Source organism: Varanus komodoensis, unplaced genomic scaffold (genome assembly GCF_004798865.1).
Source record: "Varanus komodoensis strain SLA01 unplaced genomic scaffold, ASM479886v1 scaffold9, whole genome shotgun sequence".
In the NCBI taxonomy this organism is placed as follows: domain Eukaryota; kingdom Metazoa; phylum Chordata; class Lepidosauria; order Squamata; family Varanidae; genus Varanus; species Varanus komodoensis.
In genome coordinates, this window is record NW_025336598.1 from 21,296,807 (window position 1) to 21,320,459 (window position 23,653).

The 23,653-nt window shown below is 42.0% G+C and overlaps 1 protein-coding gene across 1 annotated transcript in view; it reads right to left on the reverse strand.

The window, feature by feature from the left end:
- The window catches only part of KCTD8 (potassium channel tetramerization domain containing 8), a 71,849-nt gene extending 55,552 nt beyond the window's left edge, over window positions 1–16,297 (reverse strand). The window contains exon 1 of the mRNA XM_044418368.1: window positions 15,418–16,297. Coding sequence (XP_044274303.1) covers window positions 15,418–16,297 — 880 coding nt within the window. The remainder of the gene's footprint in view (window positions 1–15,417) is intronic.
- Window positions 16,298–23,653: the final 7,356 nt, after the last annotated feature.

Consider the following 23,653-nt stretch of genomic DNA (forward strand, 5'->3'; position numbering starts at 1 on the left):
TAAGAACCAAAACCCTGTTTACTTTTAAGGAATGAAGAAAGTAGTGCGAACTGGCAGACAATTTACACAAACTTGGCCTTGGCTCAGAAAGTGCTCAAGCAGTTCTCCTTCAGTCATGTGCCAAGAGAATAGAGTCCTTGTGTTCTCCCTTTCAAGAAGTTTTTAAGGAATGGTCCAATGAGATATTTGTTTTGCATGCTGTTCACTACATGAATCGGGATGATCACACGGATAGTGCAAACATCAGCACTGCACATTCTTGGCAGAAATTTCTGTAGAAACTCTCTACATGATCATATTAATCCACTTTGGAAGCATCTTGCATAGGGTTTTTTTCCCTTCTTTCTCATACACATACACACACAAGCATGCTCATATGCTAAAACATTTCTCTTGACCTCCATGTGACGACCATAATATCTGAATCAATTTTAAGTTTGTGCATTTACACACATAATGGTAAGTTGCTGTCAAGATTCAGAACCTCTTCTAATGAATAATAACTTCCAGGGCAGAGGGGATTTAAGACATTTTGTTAAAGTGAAGCACATGACGTTCTTCCAAATCCTTTCAGTAAAGATGACGAAATGTAGTAAACTACCACTGCTATTTACTTCATTAGTTGTTATAAGCCACAAGAAAATTGTACAAGTTTCCTGCCACATGCTGCTGCCTCTGAGATGGAGGGCAGCTTGGCACTTTTTCACTAAGTGCTTATTCTGAGGCAACTGACCAAGGAGGAAGGTAACCACATGTCAAGAGTGCCAAGCTGGAGTGCTAACTCCAGAAAGCAAATTCATGCTGGTAAGACAGAGGCATGAAGAGAAGCAGTGCTGGGAAACCATGCTGGTTTGGTGAGGTATGAAAGCAAGAAGATGAAGGAGCAAAGCAGAGCAACACAGGAGACTGGAATACTGTTGATGTTTTGCTAAAAGAGCTAAATGGAGAGTCACAGTATCAAGAAATACACAATATCTGGTTCATGCAATTCTCCTTTACTCATTCTGTGGTTCCCAGAAGAATGCAGTTGGCTACCATAGAAAAAGATACAAGGCTCAATGGTAAGGATGAAACAAATTCATACTGTTTGTGGTTGAATATGAATTTTGAACCAATTCTGAAATCCTAAAACTCAGTTATCTTCTCAAATGAACATGGAGAGGATGAACATGAAGATTGCAATGGAGTTCTCTTTTAGAAAATTGCATGCAAAAATGTGTATATTAGAGAAAGTGCACACAAAAGTGTAAATGCATTATATTAAAATGCATTATATTTTGAAATTGCTTGTAAAATGTGTTATTAGGCAAAACTGCATGCAAAAATATATGTAATAGTAGAAATGTGCACAAAAATATGTATGATTTTTTCATGCAAACTTTAAAGTTTCAACATTCACAATGAATTTAAGACTGCAAAAAAAGAGAAACAGAACAGTATCAAAATGGATGGATACATCCATCTCTAGTAGATGGAAACTTGTCCTGAATCAGCAGCATTCTTCTAAAGGCAAAGCATTAGAAACACTACTCTAATGCCCATTAACTGGTTCATGAAAATACTGACCAAGGATTTGATGAAGTTGTTAAAGGTACTTACGCCCTGCTTAGAACCCAATTCTACTCTTTTAGCACCAGGTACACTCTCCGATGGGAAACTGCCTAGTCCTTAAACAAAACACTCAAGAGAGAAAGATAGATATTTTGCAGCTTATTTTATTTGGTTTCATTATTCTGAAGCCCAAATTGCAGTTTTTTAATTCCCTGTATGCAATAGGCAATAATGAGATTATTGTTCCCTACCCCTGTGAAAAGAGATTATTAAACCATTCTAATGCACACATACTGGCGTACTGCCATCTAGTGTAGAAGAAAACCATTCTTTAAAACTGCTTTTAAAAAAAGAAAGACAGGCAGAAAAGCTTGGGCTGGAAAGCAGAAATTATATAGTTCTTTTAATTCCATCTCCAAGCACATTCCAAAACTATTGGAATTTCTACGCAAGATCCTACTGAAATCTAAAGGAGAAGAGAGAAGGCTATGCATCCACACAAGATAAATTTTAGGCAGATTCTGTTGATCTTCTGAAAGGCAGGCCTGATATGGAGGATAGACAATAGATTAAATAGCAGAGTAACTTCCTTGTCATCAGAATTATCATGGCTCTGCAGGTCTGGAAGAGCTTTTTTATTTATATCCTTATGCAAGGACTCATGCTGCCAAATTTCATCATGAAGGCAGTTGCCATTCAGAAATTCTGCTTTCACAGTCAATGCATGGTTTCAAGTTTAATAAAATGTAAGACAGAACTAAAATCAGTAACTTACAAAGTCCAGTCAACCTGTTACCGAACTCATGTTACAGAACTCAGCCAGTCAACAGCTTAAGGCAAGCCCGGGTGGACCCCAAACCCCAAGTCAAAAGGAGCCTGAGATGAGACTTAGAGCCAAACCAGCTTTATCCTAGTGCACTATAGAATAAAGTATAGAATAAAGGGAGACAAAAGGGGATACATAGTCCAAAGTAGTGTCTTGAAAGTTGCACCGCAGTACATGCATTTTATACCCTACATAAGCAATTAGGTCACTTAATACACATCTAATGCATCAATACATCAATGGAGCCATGCCCCCAATGCTGTTAGCTTCAAAGAGTCCTTTCTTATGTCAAGGACCAGATATTTCCCATGTCTATTTCTTATCTGCTAGAGATTCACACAGGCTTGCCACGTTCTTACTCCTTACACATTTGCAACTTTCATGGAGGCTATAACCATTTCCCACATACTCTTTGAGTAATACATTCAAGGTCAGGCTAGCTTGTTAGCTGTGGGTTACACAAAGTTTATTTTGTTCTTCTCCCCCTTCCCTTGTGAGACAGGAAATTCAATATGTGGTATCCCTCTGGCTAACTATTTTTGGAGACTTCCTCTGGCCAACTACTTTTGGGGTGTTTTGAGGTACTGCGATCAGCAACAAACCTTTCTAATAAGTTTGTTTTGTAGTCTTAGAACTTGCTAACTCAATCCCTCCTCTTCTAACATCTTAAATTAGAGGGTTTCAAGCTTGTTCTCAGAAATCCTGGTCTTTGTCAATCAAGCAATCAATGATATGCATTATTTATTTACTATTACCTTACATTGTTACCCAAAATTTCTTCAAGAAGATGAGGCAGCACAGATGGGACTCCCATTTTAGGCCCAGAACAATCTTGTTAAGTTAGAACTGAGCAAAGAGGCCAATACCAAAACTTAAAAAAAACAAAACAGATTCACTCTAAAAATGTCTTGATTAAACAGGCCCTTTGGAATAATGAAAGCACAGGAATGTAGGAAGCTAGAATGTAGGATTTATTCCAAATCAGCCAACCTAGATCAATACTGTTCTTAATAGCTGGAAGTAGCTTTCTAAGGCTTCAGATAGGAGCCTTTCCCATCCATACATGGGGATGCCAGATAATTAATTGGATGCCTTTTGCATGCTCTATCACTGAGCTACAGGCACTTGCACCAAGGAAGATTAAGGTGTCAACTAAGCCACAAAAGGAAAATAGACACAGGAAAGAGGAGCATCTGGGTCACAAGGTCCTTAACAACTTACAGTTAGTATCTCCATTTTATTGGAAACCAAGATCAAGATCACCCACACTACTGTGTTTCCAATGACAATATATGGGTGTGCAAACTAGAAGAAAATTTATGCATGTGGAACATGGTCCTGGAGTGGAGGGTATCTGTGAATATCCTGGACCATCACATAGACAAACAAGTGCGTCCTAGATCAAATCAATCCAGAGACTTCCTTAGAAGCAAAACAAAACTGAGGCTGTCATACTTCAGACACATCATGAGAAGGGAAGACTCCCTGGAGAAGACAATCACTTTAGGGAAAGTGAAGTCAGAAGACAAAAGGGAAGGCCAAATATGAGACAGATTGACTCCATAATAGGAAGCTGCAGCCTTGAAGTTGGAAGAACTGAATGGAGTTGTACATGGACAGGTCATTTTGGAAGGTTTTCATTCACAGGGCTGCTATAAGTTGGTGACAACTTAATGGTACATAACAAGAAGTATCCTGGAGTAGCAAGATTAGGGTTGTGGACAACTGAATTGTAATACTAACCGCTCCTTTCCCCTTCTACTATCTCATTTGTTACTCATTTCTAGCAGCCAAGCTTGACAATATACCAAAATACTTCTGGACTCACACTGCCACCTCAGAATCAGTATTCATACCCAAATACAGCCTTTCTCATGTGGAAATTCTCTCTCCCTTTGTATGCTGCCCCAAGCTGCAACACCATCTCAACATTTCAAGTATCTTTATCAACTAGCAAAGTCAACACACCTTTTAACCAGAATATTCCCCATGGCACGAGCCAAAAAAATTCCTCTAAGTTGCTAGAAGTAAGTGTATACTATCAGTTGCTCCCTTTCCAACAATGAAACCTTATAATATGCATGATGATGTTCACTATGCAGCCTCTGCTTCTTGCCAAGGAAAGACCTCCCTTACAATGAACAAGTCCTGTAGCTTTTCCACTAAAGGAGCCATTGCTGCATAAATTCAGAAGCTATTATACAGCAGTATCAATGACTGTATTCCATCCATTCAGAACATTCTAGAATTTCATTTCCGTGCAGCTAAAACCCTCTGCTAGACCTTTAGGTTTTTATGTCAGTACTGTATATAGTTAGGTACAATGCTAAAGAAGAATTATACATTATTTAGGTCTAGATATTTTTGTTGCTTTTGTGTCTTCTGTCAGAATCCCGGAATCTCAATTTGAGAAGAGGGAATAAAACTCGGGTTTGTGGGAAAGACCAAGCGTCCAGACCATCTGAGGCTTTATTGTATTAACCCTCAAGGTTCCCGCGGTACACTCACAATAATGCATGCTGCATTACCGGGCAGGCAGAGATGAACTCTGCTGCAAAGCTTCAATACCATTACAGGGCATTTATAGGTACACAGGTACAGGGCAATTGATGACAGAATGTAGAGATTACAATAAGATTCTGAGGTCATCACATACAGAACAGATAAAGAAATGTCAGTCAATCACACTGTAACAATGAGATTAAACTATTTCTAATTGCCTGTATTGACACTGAGTAACTTGAACCCATCTCCAGGTCTGCTCAGACATGCAAATTCAAGCTACTAGAAACTATTCATGATAAGCTCAGACCCTTATCTCAACTCTAAACATTCCGCATGATCAGGGCACATGAAGCCCTCTGGGCTATCAAAAGATTATTGTAAACTGAATTCCAAGAATGACTATTTACAATGTATATTTGGGCTAAAATGGCCTACTGTAGCCTACAGCTAAAGGTGAGAGAAAGGAGCGGGTAATGCCATTTTAAACAGTGACAGCTTGGTTTTGAGAAGGAAGACAGGATTTGATCCCACAATGCAAAGGCACACAGAAGTAATGCTTTTCAGACAGGATCTATCCAAATTTTCCCAACACTTCCTGAAAACCTAGATTTATGTAAGCTGCCTTGAGCTCCTTGGAAGGAAAAAAGGTGGGATATAAATATAGTAAATAAATAAATAAATATAGATAGATAGATAGATTCTGTGAAGGATACTGAATAGGAGGCAGAACATTATATTAAGAGAATGTCACAGAAACTAAAAAAAAATGCAGCACAATTATTCACATGCCTACTTTAAAGCAAATCCTATGGAGTTAAGTGAGACTTTCTCCATAACAAGTGTACCTGTGATTGAAATTTGTATACAGATAAGAGACAAAGGACTTCAAGCATTAATGGCTGGACTTATTATGTTTCCAGACAGGCTTACAATCAGAAGCTGGCATAGCCAGACACACACCAGAAGAAGGCCCATTGCTGGCTAGACACCACCATTTCGAACTGCATCATTTTTGTCCCACCTGCAGTCTTCTCTAACTTCTGAAAAGGATAGGAAGAAGGACTGCTGCTCCTTTTTGCCTCCTAGAGAACCGGAGGAGGAGGAGGAGGAGGAGGACGCAGTATAGGCATGAGGAGCAGAAGTCACTGCTTTCTGTGGTTCCATGGCCCACCAGGACAGCTACCAGCTGTCCTCTTTGTTATGTCCATTTTCAGAAGTGTAACATTAGTGATCCAGTGGAAGAAAAAGGAAGAGCAGAAATTTGATAGTGGCATTTTTGAGTAGCAAGGACATGTTGCTGCTCACTCACCCCATGATTGTATCTGCTGCCAGTCTGTCTCTCACTGCTGACATGCAGCATTGGAAAGAAGGGGTGCAGCACCTTCATAACTCTCTTCTGACTGCCCAGAACATGCTAGATGTTGGTCAGATATTAGAAGAAGCTCTGTAGCAGGTAGCTACCTCCATGGCCCTCCATTTCAAAATGTGAAGGTCTCTAAATGCCTGATACCATCACATCAACTTTCCTCTCACATGGTATGATCAGGCAGGCTCTTTGTAAGAGGGGAAAGCTGCACAAAAAATCTTGACATCTCTTTTATTTCATCATGAATTATGATTTTTATCACTGGCCAGGAACAACATCACCTCACAGAGCTGTTGCTCCACACTCTGCCTGTTTACTTTGCCAAGATAAAGACATTAGTTAACACAGTCAGAACTCCTGTGCTGATGTCAATGCACTATCTCTTTCCTTCTAAAGAGACGCAAACTTTGCTAGATAAAGATAGCACCACCTTCCTGCTGGATCTGTGGTGCATCAGCAGTTTTTAGAATCAAGGCACAAAATAAAATGCATATGGCCTCTTGAAAATCCTAAGATCTCTTTTTCATTTTCACAATTCTAAAAAGGAAAGCTGATCTGACAATTTGTGCACTTCAATGTAAAGAAGAATAAATTACCTGATATTATTCTAGAGAATTTGTGATTTCTCCAATAGCTCCATGCTTGCAATAATAGTTCATATATTCTTTTGTCTTTTATCTGTGTAATCATTTTCCTGGGGTCTAGTCTTACAAACTTGCACTAAAATAAAATATCCACTAACTCTTGAAAATCAAGTGTCTCCTTCTTCAAAAAAAAAAAAAAAAAGGTATGGCTTTGCCAAACAGATTGTAGGGATTTTCTTCTGAAATGACAGTGAAATATAGGAACAACTGATGATTTCAAGCACTTTTTAATGCTTGAATACTCTCAAATACCCATTTGAATTTTTAAGATAGAGGACAACAGCTATGTTACAAGCGTGCACTATCATCTGGGGCAAAAATAACATAATTTGAGTTTTAGCATAACAAAAATAATGTTAGTAATATATATCCAACTATGCTTTTATTTAATCAAGTAGCATCTTTAGTACACAACACTAGTTCATTCTTAGTCAGTACCTTTTTTGTACTCTTTTTAATAGGTCCCTTCAGGGCTTAATTTGAGCAAGGGCTCAACTCTAGAACACGTGAAAATAGAGTAGTGCATTTGAAAATGTGCACAGTGCCTTTTTCCACTAAAACAATCACATGCAGCCATGCAGCTAGAATTAGTGAAATATGGTTTCCACATGAGATTTAAATGAGTCCACTGATGCAAAGTTGTCCAAAGTTAAGTCTTGGACCAGTCTCAATTCATACCAAATAAAATAAGCTTGTGACTAATATATTGACAAAATTAATACTTGGTAGAACCAAATCAAATTTAAGTACTTTAAAATGCCACTGATTTAATCAGGATGTTTGAATTCAAGGGTACCTGAAGATGATTTTAGGACATGGCTCATGTCCATGATAAAATCATTGCCAAAAAGTTTTATACAATGTATGGGACTATTGATTCAATTTGCTTTACCCAAATCTTCTTTATTGACCTAACTAATCAAGTCAATTACAATGTATACACTTATGTTAATCTTTGCTATGAAATTCTTCATAATATTCAATCTTGCTTATGAATTAATATGAACTGATGAACTATTCCTATGCTGCATATTTGTAAGTTTGCTTTGCAGGCAATTTATTTCCTCCTGAATATATCCTTACATCTTATAATGGAATGACAAAGTATTCTAAGCCTCCTGGTAGGAAGTTGGAATTAAGCTTAACTTTTAATAATTCACTATTTGTCATGCTGTCAAAGATTTCTACTGGTTTATTGACTAATAAATTTTGCAGTCCTCAGGATAATCATAAATAAGACCATTCCAGAAGACACAAGCTAACTTCACAGAAGATTAGAAACTCATTTTTGTAAATAAAGAGGAAGAAGACAATGATGCATGCTAAGTATAAGGTTTATTGTATTAATGGACCAATACCAAAATTAATAATAGCTGGAACACAGTAATAATATCTTGGGGAAATTACCAAAGTTAGAAGACATATTAGTATATTACGATAATACTACTGTTTAAACAATTCCTACTTTCTATTAACATATTTGTATTTTGCATGGTCTTGTAACCCTGCAGTAGTATCAGGAGGCATGGACATGTGCATTTAAGGGAATACCATGAGTAAACCAGCCAGATACCTGCTGCAAGGAGGTTACACATGAACATTATGTCAGTTGGGAAACACAAAAGAGATGAGTGGATGGATTTTGGCCCAAAAAGCAAACCTAAATAGTTCTGCATTTTTAATTAGATTTCTCCTTGCATTGGAAATCAATAAGATACGTTTTAGACCCTCCTATAGTATTGACAAAGAACTGTGGACAAAATTTAGAACAACTCCGAGAGTGTAAAGCAGGGCTATGTGCAGGTTTTCTCACGCTTCCCACTCCCTCCCCATTGGTGGGAAACTATCCTCAGGGTTTTTAAATGTTCCCTCAAATGGATGGCCAAATGCTTAAATGAAGATATTGGTTATGTTTGGTGACACAGCCAAAGATCATTTGAAAACTATGCATTTTTAAAATAAGCTTTAACGGCTTTGTTTAGTTGCTCTAAAATATGTTCTTAATTCAGCAGGAAAAGACATTTTACATTATAGCATAAGTTGTGCCTAGACACACCATTAAAATTTCAATCTCAAGCTTCTACTCAGAAATTTTCAAATTGGCTAACTTGCTTGATAAATTCGTTTTGATAATTTGTTTATAGCTCTTGAGCAGAATGGTGACCAGGTAACACCTAATGGCTTGCTTCCATCTACTAAGCAAATCTCACAGGCCTGCCATGCTAATCCAGATTTCTGGGGGAACCCTGGCTTATCATTTATCATGATGGGAGGCACATGAAGGTGGTACCTGCCTTGACCAGTACAGAAAGTAGCTGCTCTTTCCAATGACTTTAGCTGGGCTGGGAAAGGCATGGAATTCCTTGACTTTCTCAACAGAAAGAAGGATGCGAAAATGGCCCAAAAGCACTGTGGAGACATCAGCAGTCATGGCCATGTACATTTATATTATCTCTAGAGGGCCCAGGTTCCGCAGCCTTCCACTAAGCAATCATGGTGCACAGTTTGTTTCGTGCTCCTGCTTACTTCTGTAATTGTCACATACAACAGAACATATGTAAGAACTGTATTTATCACAGAAATAAATTTCAAAAACTGTGTCACACTTAGTTGCAGACTGGAAAAATAGAACACCAGCCCTTGGAGATGGAGGAGGGGATTTCTACAGCACTCATAAAGTCCAAAGTATTTTCTACAATAAAACAGAGTGTGAACAGACACAATCATAGTATTAAAAAAGGTTCACTTTGCATTCAACACTGAATAGCATATATTCAACTGGATAGTTTGATTCTTCCTCTGTGGGATAAGCTATGGATTTTTCCCTTTTTCCTTTGTTGCAGGAAAGTATCCAGCATTGCAACCTGTATTAACAGCAGCAGAGTCAACAGGGAATCAACCTTTTCACCAACTTTATCCTGGCAAAGGTTTCATTACCGTGTAGCTTTAGGGATAGGAAAAGATCCATCCTTCTCTTCAGCTTAGAAATGGGGATGGGTGGGAAAAACATCATTTGTTTTTGCAGTGATAAATTGTTGCCTCAGTTTTAATACTCCCGGTATGTTGAATAGTTTTATCTGACCAAGAAAGATCAATATTCAGTTTTATGCTATGTTTGCTAATAACGGCTAGCTATTAATACAAAAGACTAAGCCATCAGCTTAGGCATCATCGTGCTATTAAAAATAAGGCAAGACCAGGCACCCACAGGCATACACACAAAGTGAACGCACTCACATGGAAAACCCAGTAATTAATTGTGGAAAAAGATTTATTTCCTCCACCTCTGCACTTCACTGGAATACAGTTGACAGTATTCCTATTTTTGAAAGTAAGTTTTCCTCAAACAACAAGTTCTCCTCAAAAGGACAAGTAAATGATTTATTGGTTTATTTGTAAACAACTATAAGTTTGAATTGACTTTTTAACATATTAAGAATACAACTAACAGTGTATTTCCATAATATGCACATAGCATCAAATATACCACAAAGTTTCTGATAGTTCTTTTTACAAAGGTGAAAAAGTATTTTGTAAAATGCTGAAATAACCAAATAGTGAGACACTGACTACTAACTATATGGGGGGGGGGGGGGGGGCTTTATCATTTTGAAGCTGCTCTCCACAAATCACTAACCAAAATTCTAAGAATGGAAAGGAAAAATGCAAGCACTTAAGTGTATCTGCTCATGTGAAAAGATATCACATTACAGAGAAGACTGTGACTTGCAATGTAAGAGAACAAGCCAGGAGAACAAGAAAGCAGCCCAGGAACCAACTGGGGTAAAAAGAATCATGGTGGGACCAACACAAGGAGTGTAAAGCAGTCCAGAAAATGTTGTAGGCCAAAACCAGCCACAACTAGTTGGCCCCAGGGGAAAACACAGTGGGTGTTTGAATAACAGAGGCTACTACAATACCCATCTGCAAAGTACAGGTAAAACAAAAAGCTACAGCATAGGGTCATGCCTGCAAAAGAACACAGGGGTCAGCACAATTAAGAATCCTGAAGGACAATACAGTTAGTCTGAACATGAGTATATGTTGACAACAGTAAAGAAAAACAAACTATTGAATGGTTAGTTAGGTATTATTTGTTGGTTTCTTAGGTATGGCATCTTTACCCTTGGTCTCCCACTTAAAAGACTCCTAGAGCAACTTGCATTCAATCAATAAACAAGATAATCTCAGCCTGCAGGCTAAAGGAAGAAGAGATGGAGATGGAAGACTGAGAAAAAAAACAAACTCAGATGGAAGATTGTAAAAAAACAAACTACTATTTAACTCTTAATGTTAAATGCTGGTTCTTATAATGACCAGCTGGAATAGAATCAGTCCAGGAGGAGCCAAAAAGAGTGAGCTTTTTGGCCAAGTCAATGCAGTAGCCCTGTTTTCCTTCTATTCCTTGCAGCAGCTTGATGGACTTACGGCTGGCAGGTGATTTTGGGGGAGGACCTGATGGAGCTCGAACTAAGCCACATCACTTATGGTACCTGCTGGGGTTGGGCTTTCAAACTGGAGCCCTGTAATGCGGAACTGCCCTGGCCAACCCTTAAAAAAGGAGTCCTGAGGTCAACCTTGTGGGCTAAATGCAGCCCTCTAGGGTTTCACCATGGTTCCAGTGCAACCCACCAGGTAGACAAGCCCCTTCCCCTAGCCCTGCTACTTAGAAGGTGTCCCAGATTCTAGGTGGTTTTTCCCCATTCTAAAAAGTTGCTTCCCTTCCTGAGTTTCAGTTACTGACAGCAAGAAGTTTATGCTAATATGTGATGATAAATTTGGCTTCACATACTTTTGCCTTCAGCCCTACACATCAGTACTAGGTGGCTTGGCCTGAAAGATTCCTCCCTTCAAATATGACATATATGTTTGTTTCAGCTTAAAATAGGCAATGTTTTAGAAGAAGTTTGAGACTGACATTTTAATGGTGTGTCTAGGCACAACTTATGCTGCAATGCAAAATGTCTTTTTCTGATGAATTAAGATCATCTTTTAGAGCAACTAAACAAAGGCATTAAAAGTTATTTTAAAAAATGCACCATTTTCAAATGACCTTTGGCTGTGTCACCAATTCCTGGGATACCAAACAAACTAATGAAAACCTTCTTGCATTTCTGTTTGAAAATTATTCTTGTACATCTTGATACAGAAGCAAATATTAAAAGGATATGTGCCTTATACAAAGGTTTTACAGAGTTATCTTTGTAAATGAACTATCATGGAGTAAATAATTTCAGTCCAGTTCCTGAAGACACAAATGATATTTGGGGACTTGTAGAAATCTAAAACTATTGGAGATAGACAGGGTAGCAGAGGGTTACTTGCACTCCCTTTCTGTTGAGGTAATTAAAGGTTTACCCTTTTTCAAACAGCAGCAGGGCTGCCCAATCTGATGGAAACTCTCCTCCCTATGCCAAATTGCATCTCATGGTGGGGGTGAATGTTCACTGGGCCCATAGAAGGAAGAAAAGATTAAACTCTCCAATCTGGTAAGTCCTAGTGCAGCTAAAGGGTCACTGAGGCTGCTATCTGCAGTTGAAACAAAACAAATCACCATTTGCTGTATGTTAATCTCATTCATGCTATTCACATCAACTTTGGCTTTCAGAGTTAGTTCACAGGCCTACACAGACTCAAGGTTTAAATTACTGTATATCTCAGGACAAAACAGACATTTCTTTGAAAGTGTGTTGAGCAACCACTTTTTTCCACGTTTGCTCTAAAACAGTCCAGCCACCATCCAGAATGGGCCCCTCAGCAGGTGGGTAGTGGTCGGGAGCCTCTTAAGACCCATGTCAGGTCCCATGTGCCTATTCTGGAGTAAAAATTAAATGACATAGCTACTAAACACACATTTAAAGTAACGTCTTTTGTTTTGCTCTCTGCTGTTACAATATCCAACTTGCAGCCTTTTCATTATCACTGCAAATGTGCAATTTATTCTACACATCAGTAGTGACTAGTTTCAAGAACCCATGTATTTGATGGGTGCACAAGTTGTCCTCAATTGCCTCTTTACATACCAATTTGTGATAATCCATACATTTTCCATTATATTCCCTTGTATTTAGTTGGGGGTGGGTGGGTTAATGGGAAATCACAGCCATTTCCTAGTCACACAGCCATTGTATTAAAGTGCTCCAATTTCCTCCATCCTCTATCCTTCCAATAGTAAAAGCATCAATGCACACACAGAGAGACCTTCCATAGGGAACAAGTGAATGGGAAGAAAACACTCTCTCATAATGGACTTGACTCAATCTTGGGAAGAACAACTTCTGGCAAATGAAGTTCCCATTTTGAACTCAGCTGTGTTTTCAATAGTCCAAATCACTCTTTAGGTATTGTCTGATAAAACACGCACCCTGTATGGTTTAAGGATGCTGTCTAGCACACAGATGTACACTTTATTTTGCTATTTCTGTAGAATGTGAATTCTGTATGTTTATGTACACCTAACTTAAAAAGGTTTTCCTTTAAATGAATTTAACCTATTATACAGATTTTTTCCTCTTCTTTTTTTGGAAAGAGAAACCTTTCTAATAATCACTGGAAAACTGAAACTCTTCTTGCTGTCCTCTGTTCCCCTGAAATGTGTCCAAATGGAGTCTTGTTTACTTTATAGTTAATGGGAATGAAAGGAAACATAGTGATAAAATATTGAAAAGTTTTCCATCTAGCATTGTCTGCTTTAATCTTGTGCGCATCTTCAATTCAAAAACCCCCAAAGTCAAACTACATCACTCTCTGAACCTTTAAAAAGGAGAGTTCCAAGCACACAATAGCTGTTAATGCTTCCAATGGTTCTCATGGGGAAAAAGCCCATTTTCACAGAGAAAAATATTAACACATCCATTTTACAATCACACATTAAGAGAATCAGAATATGAGTCAGAATCTTCATGAGATCACAGTAAATATCTGTTTACTCCTTTGATTAAAGCTCTTGTTGAAAAAACCAAGTCATAAAACAAGAACATTGTACCGCCAAGTCAAGATACACAAGATACACAGGTTGAGTGCCAGTTCACACATTCCAATTCACACACTCCTTGAGCAAGCAGTAACTTATATCCCAGCAGATGGAACTTTCTTATCCCCAAATGTCAAGCCAAACAATATTTTTCCATAGAAGCAGTTCACAGTATGGTTCATGTAAGGAATAATTAAGATCAGTGAGAGGATAAGTAATGATCATGTATGTGTAAATCAGTCCTGGGAGACTAGCATAAAGAGGAAACTGATCTGGAAGGAAAAAAAAATCCCAGAAGAGTCACATTTCCTTTAACCATCACCCAAAGCCTAAAAACATAATTTGTATGCAAATCTCATGCATGTGCCTAAAACTTATTTTCAAAGAATTTGTTCACAATGCTGCTGAATGTATAGCAAGGGCTGTGTTCTTTTTCAACCAGGAAAAGACTACACGTTGGACGTGGATCATTTGGCAACTCTTCTTTTGTTCCCACACACAGTTATATTTTAAATGGAGCCAAGCAGCAGACTTGGCATAGTAGGAATATGTGAGTAAATTACAAGTTATTTACTCCTTTTACACAGAAAGTTTGACAAATTGCTCTTTCTCTACAGTGTGCACAGGCATAAGTAGAAATTACAAGACAGATATCAATTTGCAGTGAGTCATTAATACACAGAAGTGCCTGCAGCTCTGGGCTCCCTAATGCAGAATTTTAAGAGAGACTAAGGGAGCAATCCTATGCATGTTTAGACATGCCCTAACGGTTTTGGTTTTTTTTTGAGAAAGTAAAATAAAGAAGAGTTGCCTAGCTCCAGAACTAGATCAAGGTCCAAATTCAGCTCACTGGGTAGGCTTGGACTAGTCATCATCATTCAGTCCAGCCTTCCTCACAGGGTTGTTGTGAGATTAAAAGGGGCTTTATACATTACTCTAAGCTCCTTGGAGGAATGCAAACAACAACTACTCCTAAATTAAGCAGGGGGCTTTATACATTGCTCTAAGTTCCTTGGAGGAATGCAAACAACAAATACTACCACTATCACTGCTGGGGCCAAACATGCCATGATATTCAGAATTGGAAGGCTCTTGTAATCACACATCCTTCGCCTAGAAGACTTTCTACTAATCCTAAGAGGAGGCTTAGTGCTGAAGGAAAGCAACTCTGAATCAGTGTTGGCACAAGTTTTTGCAAGCATTGTTGGCAGGAGTGTATTGCAGAAGAAACCTGACAGTTTTAAAGGTGGCACAAAACTCTATGTTGTTTTTGCTACAGCAAACTAACACGGCTACCCCGGTGGTAACTGCACATATTTAAGGCACAACCCTGCGCAAATTCAGACAGAGCAAACGGACTTCATCTCCTAACACAGAATGGTATACTGGGAGTTGTGGGCCTTTTTTTCCTGTCTAAACTTGCATAGGATCGCACTTTGGAGATACTTTCTTCTGAATTACTTTCAAATAATTACTAAGCCCCTAGCGCTCTAAGCCCTCCTCTCCCACCCACGCCGAGATGAGAAAGTGGCGCAGAAAATCCAGGACTTACTGTAGAAGATGTACTCGGTGTAGCTGCTCCAGATCTTGTCCTCCCTGTACTGGTTAACGAAGGCTGCGGTGCCGGTGGAGTTGCAAGCCACCATGTGGAACCCGGCTTCGGAGAGGCGGTCGAAGGCCTGCTCCAGGTAGGTGAACTTCAGGTAGAAGCGGGAGGTGTATTTCTCGGGCGGGCGATCCGGGTCGCGGCTCTCGTTGAGCGTCTCGCCGAAGATCTCCTTGGCCAGGGCGATCCGGCCGCACACCATGATGCGGGCCACCCGGCGGAACTTGGCGTCGCTCTGGTTATCCCGCACCGCGGTGTAGGAGCCGCGGTAGCCGACGGTGATGAAGCCGGCGCGCTTCTCGCCCGCGCGCGGGTGGGGCGGGAGCAGCTCGCCGCTGCCCGGCGAGTTGGCTTCCTCCAGGTCGCTCTGGCAGCCCTCGTCGTTGAGCGAGCTCTGCTTGGCGACCTTGGGCGAGAGCAGCTTGACCAGCTCGGCCAGCTGGAAGTACTCGGCCTCGCGCAGCAGGCGCTCCTTCTCCGGGAAGTGCTCGGGCAGGGCCAGCTGCTTGTCCCGCAGGTAATCCAGCACGTACCTGAAGAGGAAGCCGTCGCGGTCGATGAAGAAGCGCGCCCGGCTGTCCCTGGGCAGCTCCCGCGTGGCGTTCCGGCGCGGCGCGAACATGTGCGCCAAGGTGCTGTCCGGCACGCTGAGCAGCGTCGAGTGCTTGGTCACGTACACCTGGCCGCCCACGTTCAGCTCCACCACCTCCGGGAAGGCGCTCCCCGCCGCCGCCGCAGCCGGCGAGGCGCAAGAGGACACCATGTCGCTGATGGGCAAGATCGTGGCGGTGCTGCCTCCGCCGCCGCCGCCGTCCTTCAAGGCCATGGCTGCTGCCGCTGCTGCAGCGGCTGCCGACGGCGCCCCCGGGCCACTTTGCCTCCGCGCAGCGCGCACACGGGACGAGGCAGCCGCCGCGCGCAGCGCCCCGCGAGTGCCTCCGGACCCCGCGGGCGCAAAGCCGCGGCTGGGAGGCGGGCTGGCTCGCCCAACCCACCCGCTTCCTTGCGCCCCCTCTTGCCCCGTGCACGCTCCCCTTCGTCGCCCGATTCAGGCTCTGGGGCCAAGGGGCTGCGCCCCCCGCCCTGCCGCGCAAAAACGCTGCTCTCGCGCGCGCTCTGCGCCACCAGAAGGAATCTCCTTTCCGGAGCGCCCGGCCACTTATCCCGCCTTCTCTGCCCCACAGTTCGTTGGCGTGTTTTCTTTTCCTCCAGCGGGGGCGAACCTCCCGGAGAGCAGGACTTTCTCCTCGAGACGGGCTCCGTCTCAAGGCGTGCTCGTGAAAGAGACCCTCTTCCCTCCGCCCCAAACTCAGCGGGCTCTTCCCGCCATCCTAGCTGCGCCTTGGCGCCCGCGCCCCAGCCGGAGGGCTCCGTAAGGCTTCCCCTGAAGGTTGCGCCTCGCGCCCGCGGCGCTGCCCGAGCAGGACGCGAGTCCCGCTCCGCGGCCCTCTGCCGTTTCCTAGCCGCGCTGCCCGCTCGGCCGCCTGGCGCCGCGGCGCAGCGACCGCCGCACCTTCCAGAGCGTGCAGCCGCCCATGAGGAAAGGCGGCTGCTGGCGCGGGCGCGGGCGGGAGCAGCCTCTCCCCGCCTCAGCCCCGCCAGCCCACGCGCCCCCCAATCACAAGCCGCGGCGGCAACTCGGGGAACCCGCCCTGACGTCAAGCCCGGCCAGCGACTGCGAGAGGAGCGGTTGGTACCTCGCGAGCAGCTGACGCGCCGGGCTTTTTGTGCTGCTGTTTTGCAAGCGGGGACGGGGTAGGCGCTGTTCAGTCCTGGGATGCCGCGTGGTGCTTCGGCAGGTGCGGCCACCTGATGGACGCGCGCGGGCAACATTTGCGCCCCTTCTTTCCACAGAAAACCTCCGTAGGAGTCTGGAGCAGGTTGCCTGTGGCTTGATCTGAATTAATCGAGGATCCGCTAAAGAAGCGGAAGAATGAATGCAAAAATTGCAACAAGAGACCAAGCAGGACTTTGTTGGTGTTAATATGCTGGCAAGTCCTCTCCTATGAACGAAAGCACCCCCAAACTGGTACAGGCTGTAAGTAAGTAAGTAAGTAAGTAAATAAATAAATAAATAAATAAATGCTGTCCCTGTTTAGCTGTTTTAAATTCAAGGCTGTGACTTCCTTTCTCAAGTCAATCCATCTCTTATTTGGTCTTTCTATTCTTCTGCCTTTAATGTTCCCTCACATGATTTTCTTCTCCAATAAATCTTGCCTTCTCATGATGTGTCCAAAGTATGACAACCTCAGTTTTGTCATGATTACTACCAGGGAAGCTTCTGATTTGATCTGACCTGGGACTTACTTGTTCATCTTTCTTTTGGTCCAGTGTATCTGGAGGGTTTTCACAAAGCTAATTGTAATTTCTGTAATAATTGAGGAGTAGGCTAAATTTATTTATTTATTTATTGTATTTATATGCCACCTTGTTTTTCCTTTCAAGGAACTCACTTGAAAGGACCACTTACATACTTCTCTTTCTCCTCTCAATCTTATCTTCACAACTGTGAGGTAGGTTGGGCTGAGAGCCTGTGACTGGCCCAAAGCCATCCAGTTACCTTCATGGCTGAGTGGGGAGAGAACCTGGATCTCAGCCCGTCTGTTGCTCTTCACCACTGCTCCACACTGGCTTTCATGAATGGTCACCCCTTCCCACTCAATGCTTGGGAAGAATTCCCACTTCCTCTGTCATGATCTTATCCCCATTTCTGGTTGAGTACACGTAATTACTTTCAGAGAACTGCAGTGGCCAAAAGGTCACCTGTGAACATTTCCTTAAGACGATATTGTAATAGCCACCCCAAGGCTTCTGCGATGGGTGCAGCATAGAAATATTATATATAAATAAATAAATTGTTATAAATCAATAAATATTTGAGAAACCTCATTTCTTAGGAAATGGTTACAGGGTTGAATTGGTTTTTAAACTTGGCATATAGAATAGTGTTGGGAACAGGTGTAATAACTTTCATTCCAGTATATATATTCTAAAGAGATATCATATTATAGGATATTTTAGATCTTTTTTCCACCCTTAAAACTCTTAGGGATTGTACATGATGGGAAATGAGCTTGTGACTAAATATATTGCAATTATACCATAAATATACACACCAAGGTTTATTATGATTTCTCAGTGCTCAAGGTGTTCAACCTGGATTTCAGACTTGAAATGAAGAGTTTTGTCCTGTATTGGCAAAGCAGCTATCGGGTTGATATGTCCTTAGCCAAGGCAGACATCACATTGTGGCATCTTCTGCATTCCCTTTCTCTGAAACACAGGTGTGAACTGCTGGTGATGGAACTTCAAAGAATAAAATTGTGTTGAAAATATGCACATCCAATTCCATGGTGATATTTCAATACTCTGGGGATATATTGCAGTAGTGTGTTTTACAGCTTTTCTGGACCCTTTGAAAAGGGGGCCAGGCTAGTGTTCAGACTTGAAATGTAGAACCTACCAATTTCAAATTTATCTTGACTTTTCACATAACAGATGGCTGGGTGAAACTTGATCGTTTTCAAGTGTATTTTGCACATTGCCATCAGCAACCTTTCATCCCCCTTTTCAAGACTTACTGAAAACTCAGCCCTACATTTTTTTCAGTGTGCAGAATCTTTCTGCTACAAAAACTGCACATTACCTTCTATATGCCCTGAGTAGATGTGGCAGGCAAGCATTGGGGTGGTGGGGAGGGTTTATTGGGACTTGGTGATCCAGAGGTCTGGCCCAGGCTGTCAACTCATTATCATAAGAAACAAATTGAGACTAAGTGCTAGATTGTGCATGCAGATATTTATTAAGCCTTGTTTCCCTGCATCTTTGTTCAGATCTGATTAGATTTGCTGGAGCCACTGAGAACATTTTTAGAGCAGAACAAGCAATGTTCTAAATGGTCACTTGTTAGCCGAGGCCCTTCTCTAGTGTAAAAAGAACAGGCTGCTTGCAGTTAAACTGGATTGTTTAAGAGACAGATCTGAGTTTCCTCTGTGACATGTCCTCAGATGGTTACCATATTTTTCGTTCTATAAGACACACTTCCCCCCCTCAAAAGTAAGGGAAAATGTCTGTGCATCTTATAGAGCGAATGTGTGTGTGCCCGACGCCCGGGACCCTGCCGGCCCACCTGTACTACGTGGCACCACCTGGCCGGCACGCGCTTGGCGTGCGCCTCTGCCCCCCCCCCGGCTCAGGTGAGAGCTGTGCCACTCAGGGGGAGCGGTGTGGAGGAGGCGGAGCCGCGGGCTTTAACCCGCCGGCCGCACGGAGAGACGGACTACTCACCCCCATCACCCAGGAAGACCTGCTGCTGCGCCGCCCCGAAGACCACCGCCGGCACGCTGCCAGCCCGGCTGCACCACACCTGGCCAGCACGCACTCGGCGCGCCCTGCTCCGCCCCCCTCCTCCGGTGCAGGTGAGAGCTGTTAATCACAGGTCGGTGTGTGTTTTCAAATGGCAACCCGTCTTTTAATGAAGCCCATGGGGAAGTGATGGGGAATGTGCCTGTGATTATCAGGAAGCTTTCCATGGATCCCTCCTCTAAAAACTAGGTGCGTCTTATGGTCAGGTGCGTCTTATAGAGCAAAAAATACGGTAATTCTACAGTTCCTTGACTATAGACAGGAGTAAAGAAAGAATGCTATGAGGGACAAAGCACCATGACAGGGGCATTCTTCCCAGGGAGAATGGGTGCCAGTGATCCCAGACAGGTATTATTTATAGGCCCAGATACGTCTGAGTAAATTTCTCATTTACAGTGAAGAACATGAACCAACGGAGATGGAAATGATTTCAATATAGTGGCTGGGTTCACCCTTCATAGCATTCAACCCTGTGCTGTTTGAACAGCACTCAGATTTTTGCTTGAACTTATCAGACATCCATATGATTTCTGGGCAACCCCATGATTTCTGTCTCCTCCGACTTGGTCTTCCTGCACTTTCCACATACTCCAGTAGTCCGTGCAAGCAGTATCTCCTTCCTTGTGCTGCTCCCTATGGCCCTTAGCAGTCTCATCCTGGTTGTTCTGCTGAAGTTTTAAGGCAGGTTCTTTCTCTCCCGACTCCAGAGTTGCAGAAAGCCTGCAACACTTTCTAGCCACTCCGCCCTCTGAAGGATTTCTTACTAAAATAAAATGTACACTTTTCCTGTGATTCCCCACCTTCTCCTCTCATGCTTTCTTCCTGTTTCTGAAAGTAAACAGGGAGAGGGCACATTGTCAATGAAAAGGAACAATTCTATGTGTTCAGAGTCATTTTGTGTGAGGACACATGTGTTGCCATGGCGCTGAGGGTAGTAAAATGGAGGTCCTGGGTTCCAACAATTAGAGAAACCGCAGAGAAGTTTGGAGACTGATTGGTGGTTCTGTCCATGGGTTTGGGAAACTAAAGGTATCATGCAGAGATGCCAAAGTTGGGTCTGGATGACACACAGACCAACAAGGATAAGAACTCCTCAATGGCTGTGCCTGTGGCAGTACACAATGAAGAAAAGCTGCTAGATGCCTTATGCAACTCCAGTCTAATGTTGTCAAAAGATGTCAGTGACTCTGAACACAAAGTTAATTATTTTGCTTGGGTCCTGCCTAGATACATCATGTTTAAACTATGTTCTCAAAAGCAGTTGTTTATTCTATTGGTAAAATACATTTTATGCACTTCTAATGCACTGCTGTGCAAATTGTCCTTGTTCATTCCGGGCAAGATGAAGGACATGACTGTTAAATTAAACCATTTCTGTGGAAGATGGTCAGCAAAATGGATCCTCTGCCATCAAATATATTAATATCAAGGCCTTAAAACAGGAGTAGCAGTAGGGTACAGTGGTTTTATTGTTTATTATATTTCTATGCCACCCCTTTTCCTTCCAAGAAACTCAAGGCAGTTCTCCTGAATTCTCCTCCTCATCACAATCTTATTCTCACAACAACAATCCTGTGAAGTACTTTGGACTGAATGTCTGTGACTGACCCAGAGTCATCCCTTGAACTCCATGGTTTCTATTCAGTGTCAATCTGACTTAAGTCCCATTTATTGTAATGGGTCTACTTTAAGTAGGAATAACATTGGTACAATTATGTGTGTGCATATGAGCTCGTGTATGAGAGAGCCTTTGGTGCCACAAAATTATCTCTTAATACTTAGTCACTCGTGTATAAAATACAGGAAAAGGTTATTTGACCTTCACTTTCCCTTGGCAGGAAGGCTTTGGGAGAGTCTTCCTTTTAAGCAGCTTACGTGCTAATGACACCATTATTAAAATGATACGTAAAAAAATTTCCCTGTAGAATGTGTGCATTATTTGGGTATGGGTGCATTTGTAGAAAATGGGTTTGTTTTCTAAAATTGTTTGTAGAAAGCATATTAAAAGGTTTTGCCCAAGTACATTTACATATAAAAAAGGATAGTAAGCAATGACTTTTCTCCCCATCATCATACTGCAGTGAAGCAACGTAATCAAAATGTAAAACTAGTACATCTTCACCTTGCAAGGTGCTTCATTTAAAAGCAGCAGCCTCCCAAATGCATCATAAGGATAAATTAATGATAGCGCCGCAATACATGAGTAAGGTTAAAGGTGATAAGCTCTACAGAGCAGTCTAATAACCTAACATATGTAAATGCAATATTCAGTGGTGTCTTCCTCATAATAATGTAAATATAGATATATTATCAACTACATGATTGCCAAGGAGGAAATTGTGATATTAGAAGATAGGAAAAAGAAAAAGTGACAAAGAGAAATTTGCAATATCTGATTGGCCCTAGAACAGGGGCAGACTTCAGACTCTTTAAAAAAAAAAAAAACCCTGGAATCCTGAAATCTACCAGATGGAGCCCAATGCAATAGAAAGAAGAAGACACCCCAGTGCAAAAGGCAGAATTAAAGGGTTTTAAACCCAGAAATTTGTTTGGAATAGCAGAATCAAACACAGCTCACAGTCCTTCCACATGGTTCTCCCAAGCTTTTCTCATTTCAACGGTACAATTCAGGACAAGAACAAGGGTCCTAATGATGTTGCTGCGGCTGTTAAAAATTGTGAGTCAGAAATTCTGACTGATTTACTGCAAGTCTTCAGAGATATACCAGTAGATCCAACACTAACATCTGCCCACTGCTGCCCTAGAATTGTACTGACACATGGCATTCAGAATGATCCCAGTGATTAAAATTGGGCCCTCAAGAGCATAAGAATATCCATGCTTAGGCTCTAGTGTAGGACTATTCAGTCCAGCATTCTGTCCACACAGTGGCCATCCAGCTGCTCACAGAAAACCAACAGCAGGGCATGAACGCAACAACACCCGCTCACCCACATTCCCAGCAACTGCTATTTAGAGGTATACTGTCTCTGATGTGAAAGTTAAAATACAAACACCTTGATTACTCAGAGCCAGCTTTATCTTCCATGACTTTCTGCATGAAACCCATGTAGAAGCAACAGGAGGGGCAAATTTGCCATTCAGGTTTGTAGCTTCATATCTGCTGGACCATAAGTCAGTGGTAGAGCACGAGCTTGATATGAAGGATTAGTCTTTGACGTCTCCATTTCAAACTATCAGGTAGATGATAGGAAAGACCCCTGCCTTCCTCAAGCTGGGACCATCCAGATGTTTTGGGCTATAGCTCCCAATATTCCTGACCACTGGCCATGCTGGTGCTGGAAGCTGAAGTTGAAAGCATATATAAGGCACCAGGTTGAGGAAGGCAGTCAATACTGGGTAAGATGGACACATGGTAAGACCTAGTATAAGGCAATATCCTATAATCCTCTATGAAATGGGCAAAATCTAAGAGCCAGTGTGCTGTAGTGGTTAGAGCGCAGCTCTTGGACTCAGGCGATCTGGGTTCTAGTCCCTGATCAGCCATTTAGCCAACTGGGTGACTTTGGGCCAGTCACAGACACCTAGACCTCACAAGGTTGTTGCGGGGATAAGATTGAGGGCAGGGGGAAGAGAATGGTCTAAGCTGCTTTGAGTTCTTTAAAAGAAAAAGGGTGGGATATAAATATAATAAATAAAATAAATAATAATAAAAACCTGCAATCACAGTTTTGTCTGGCTGTTCCCCTTTTATATATTTTAATTGTTAAAATATATGATCTGGCCAGGGCAACTTCTTCTCCCTTCTCTTTCCTCCTCCTATATTCTTTATTTACTTATTTTATACTGTTAATTT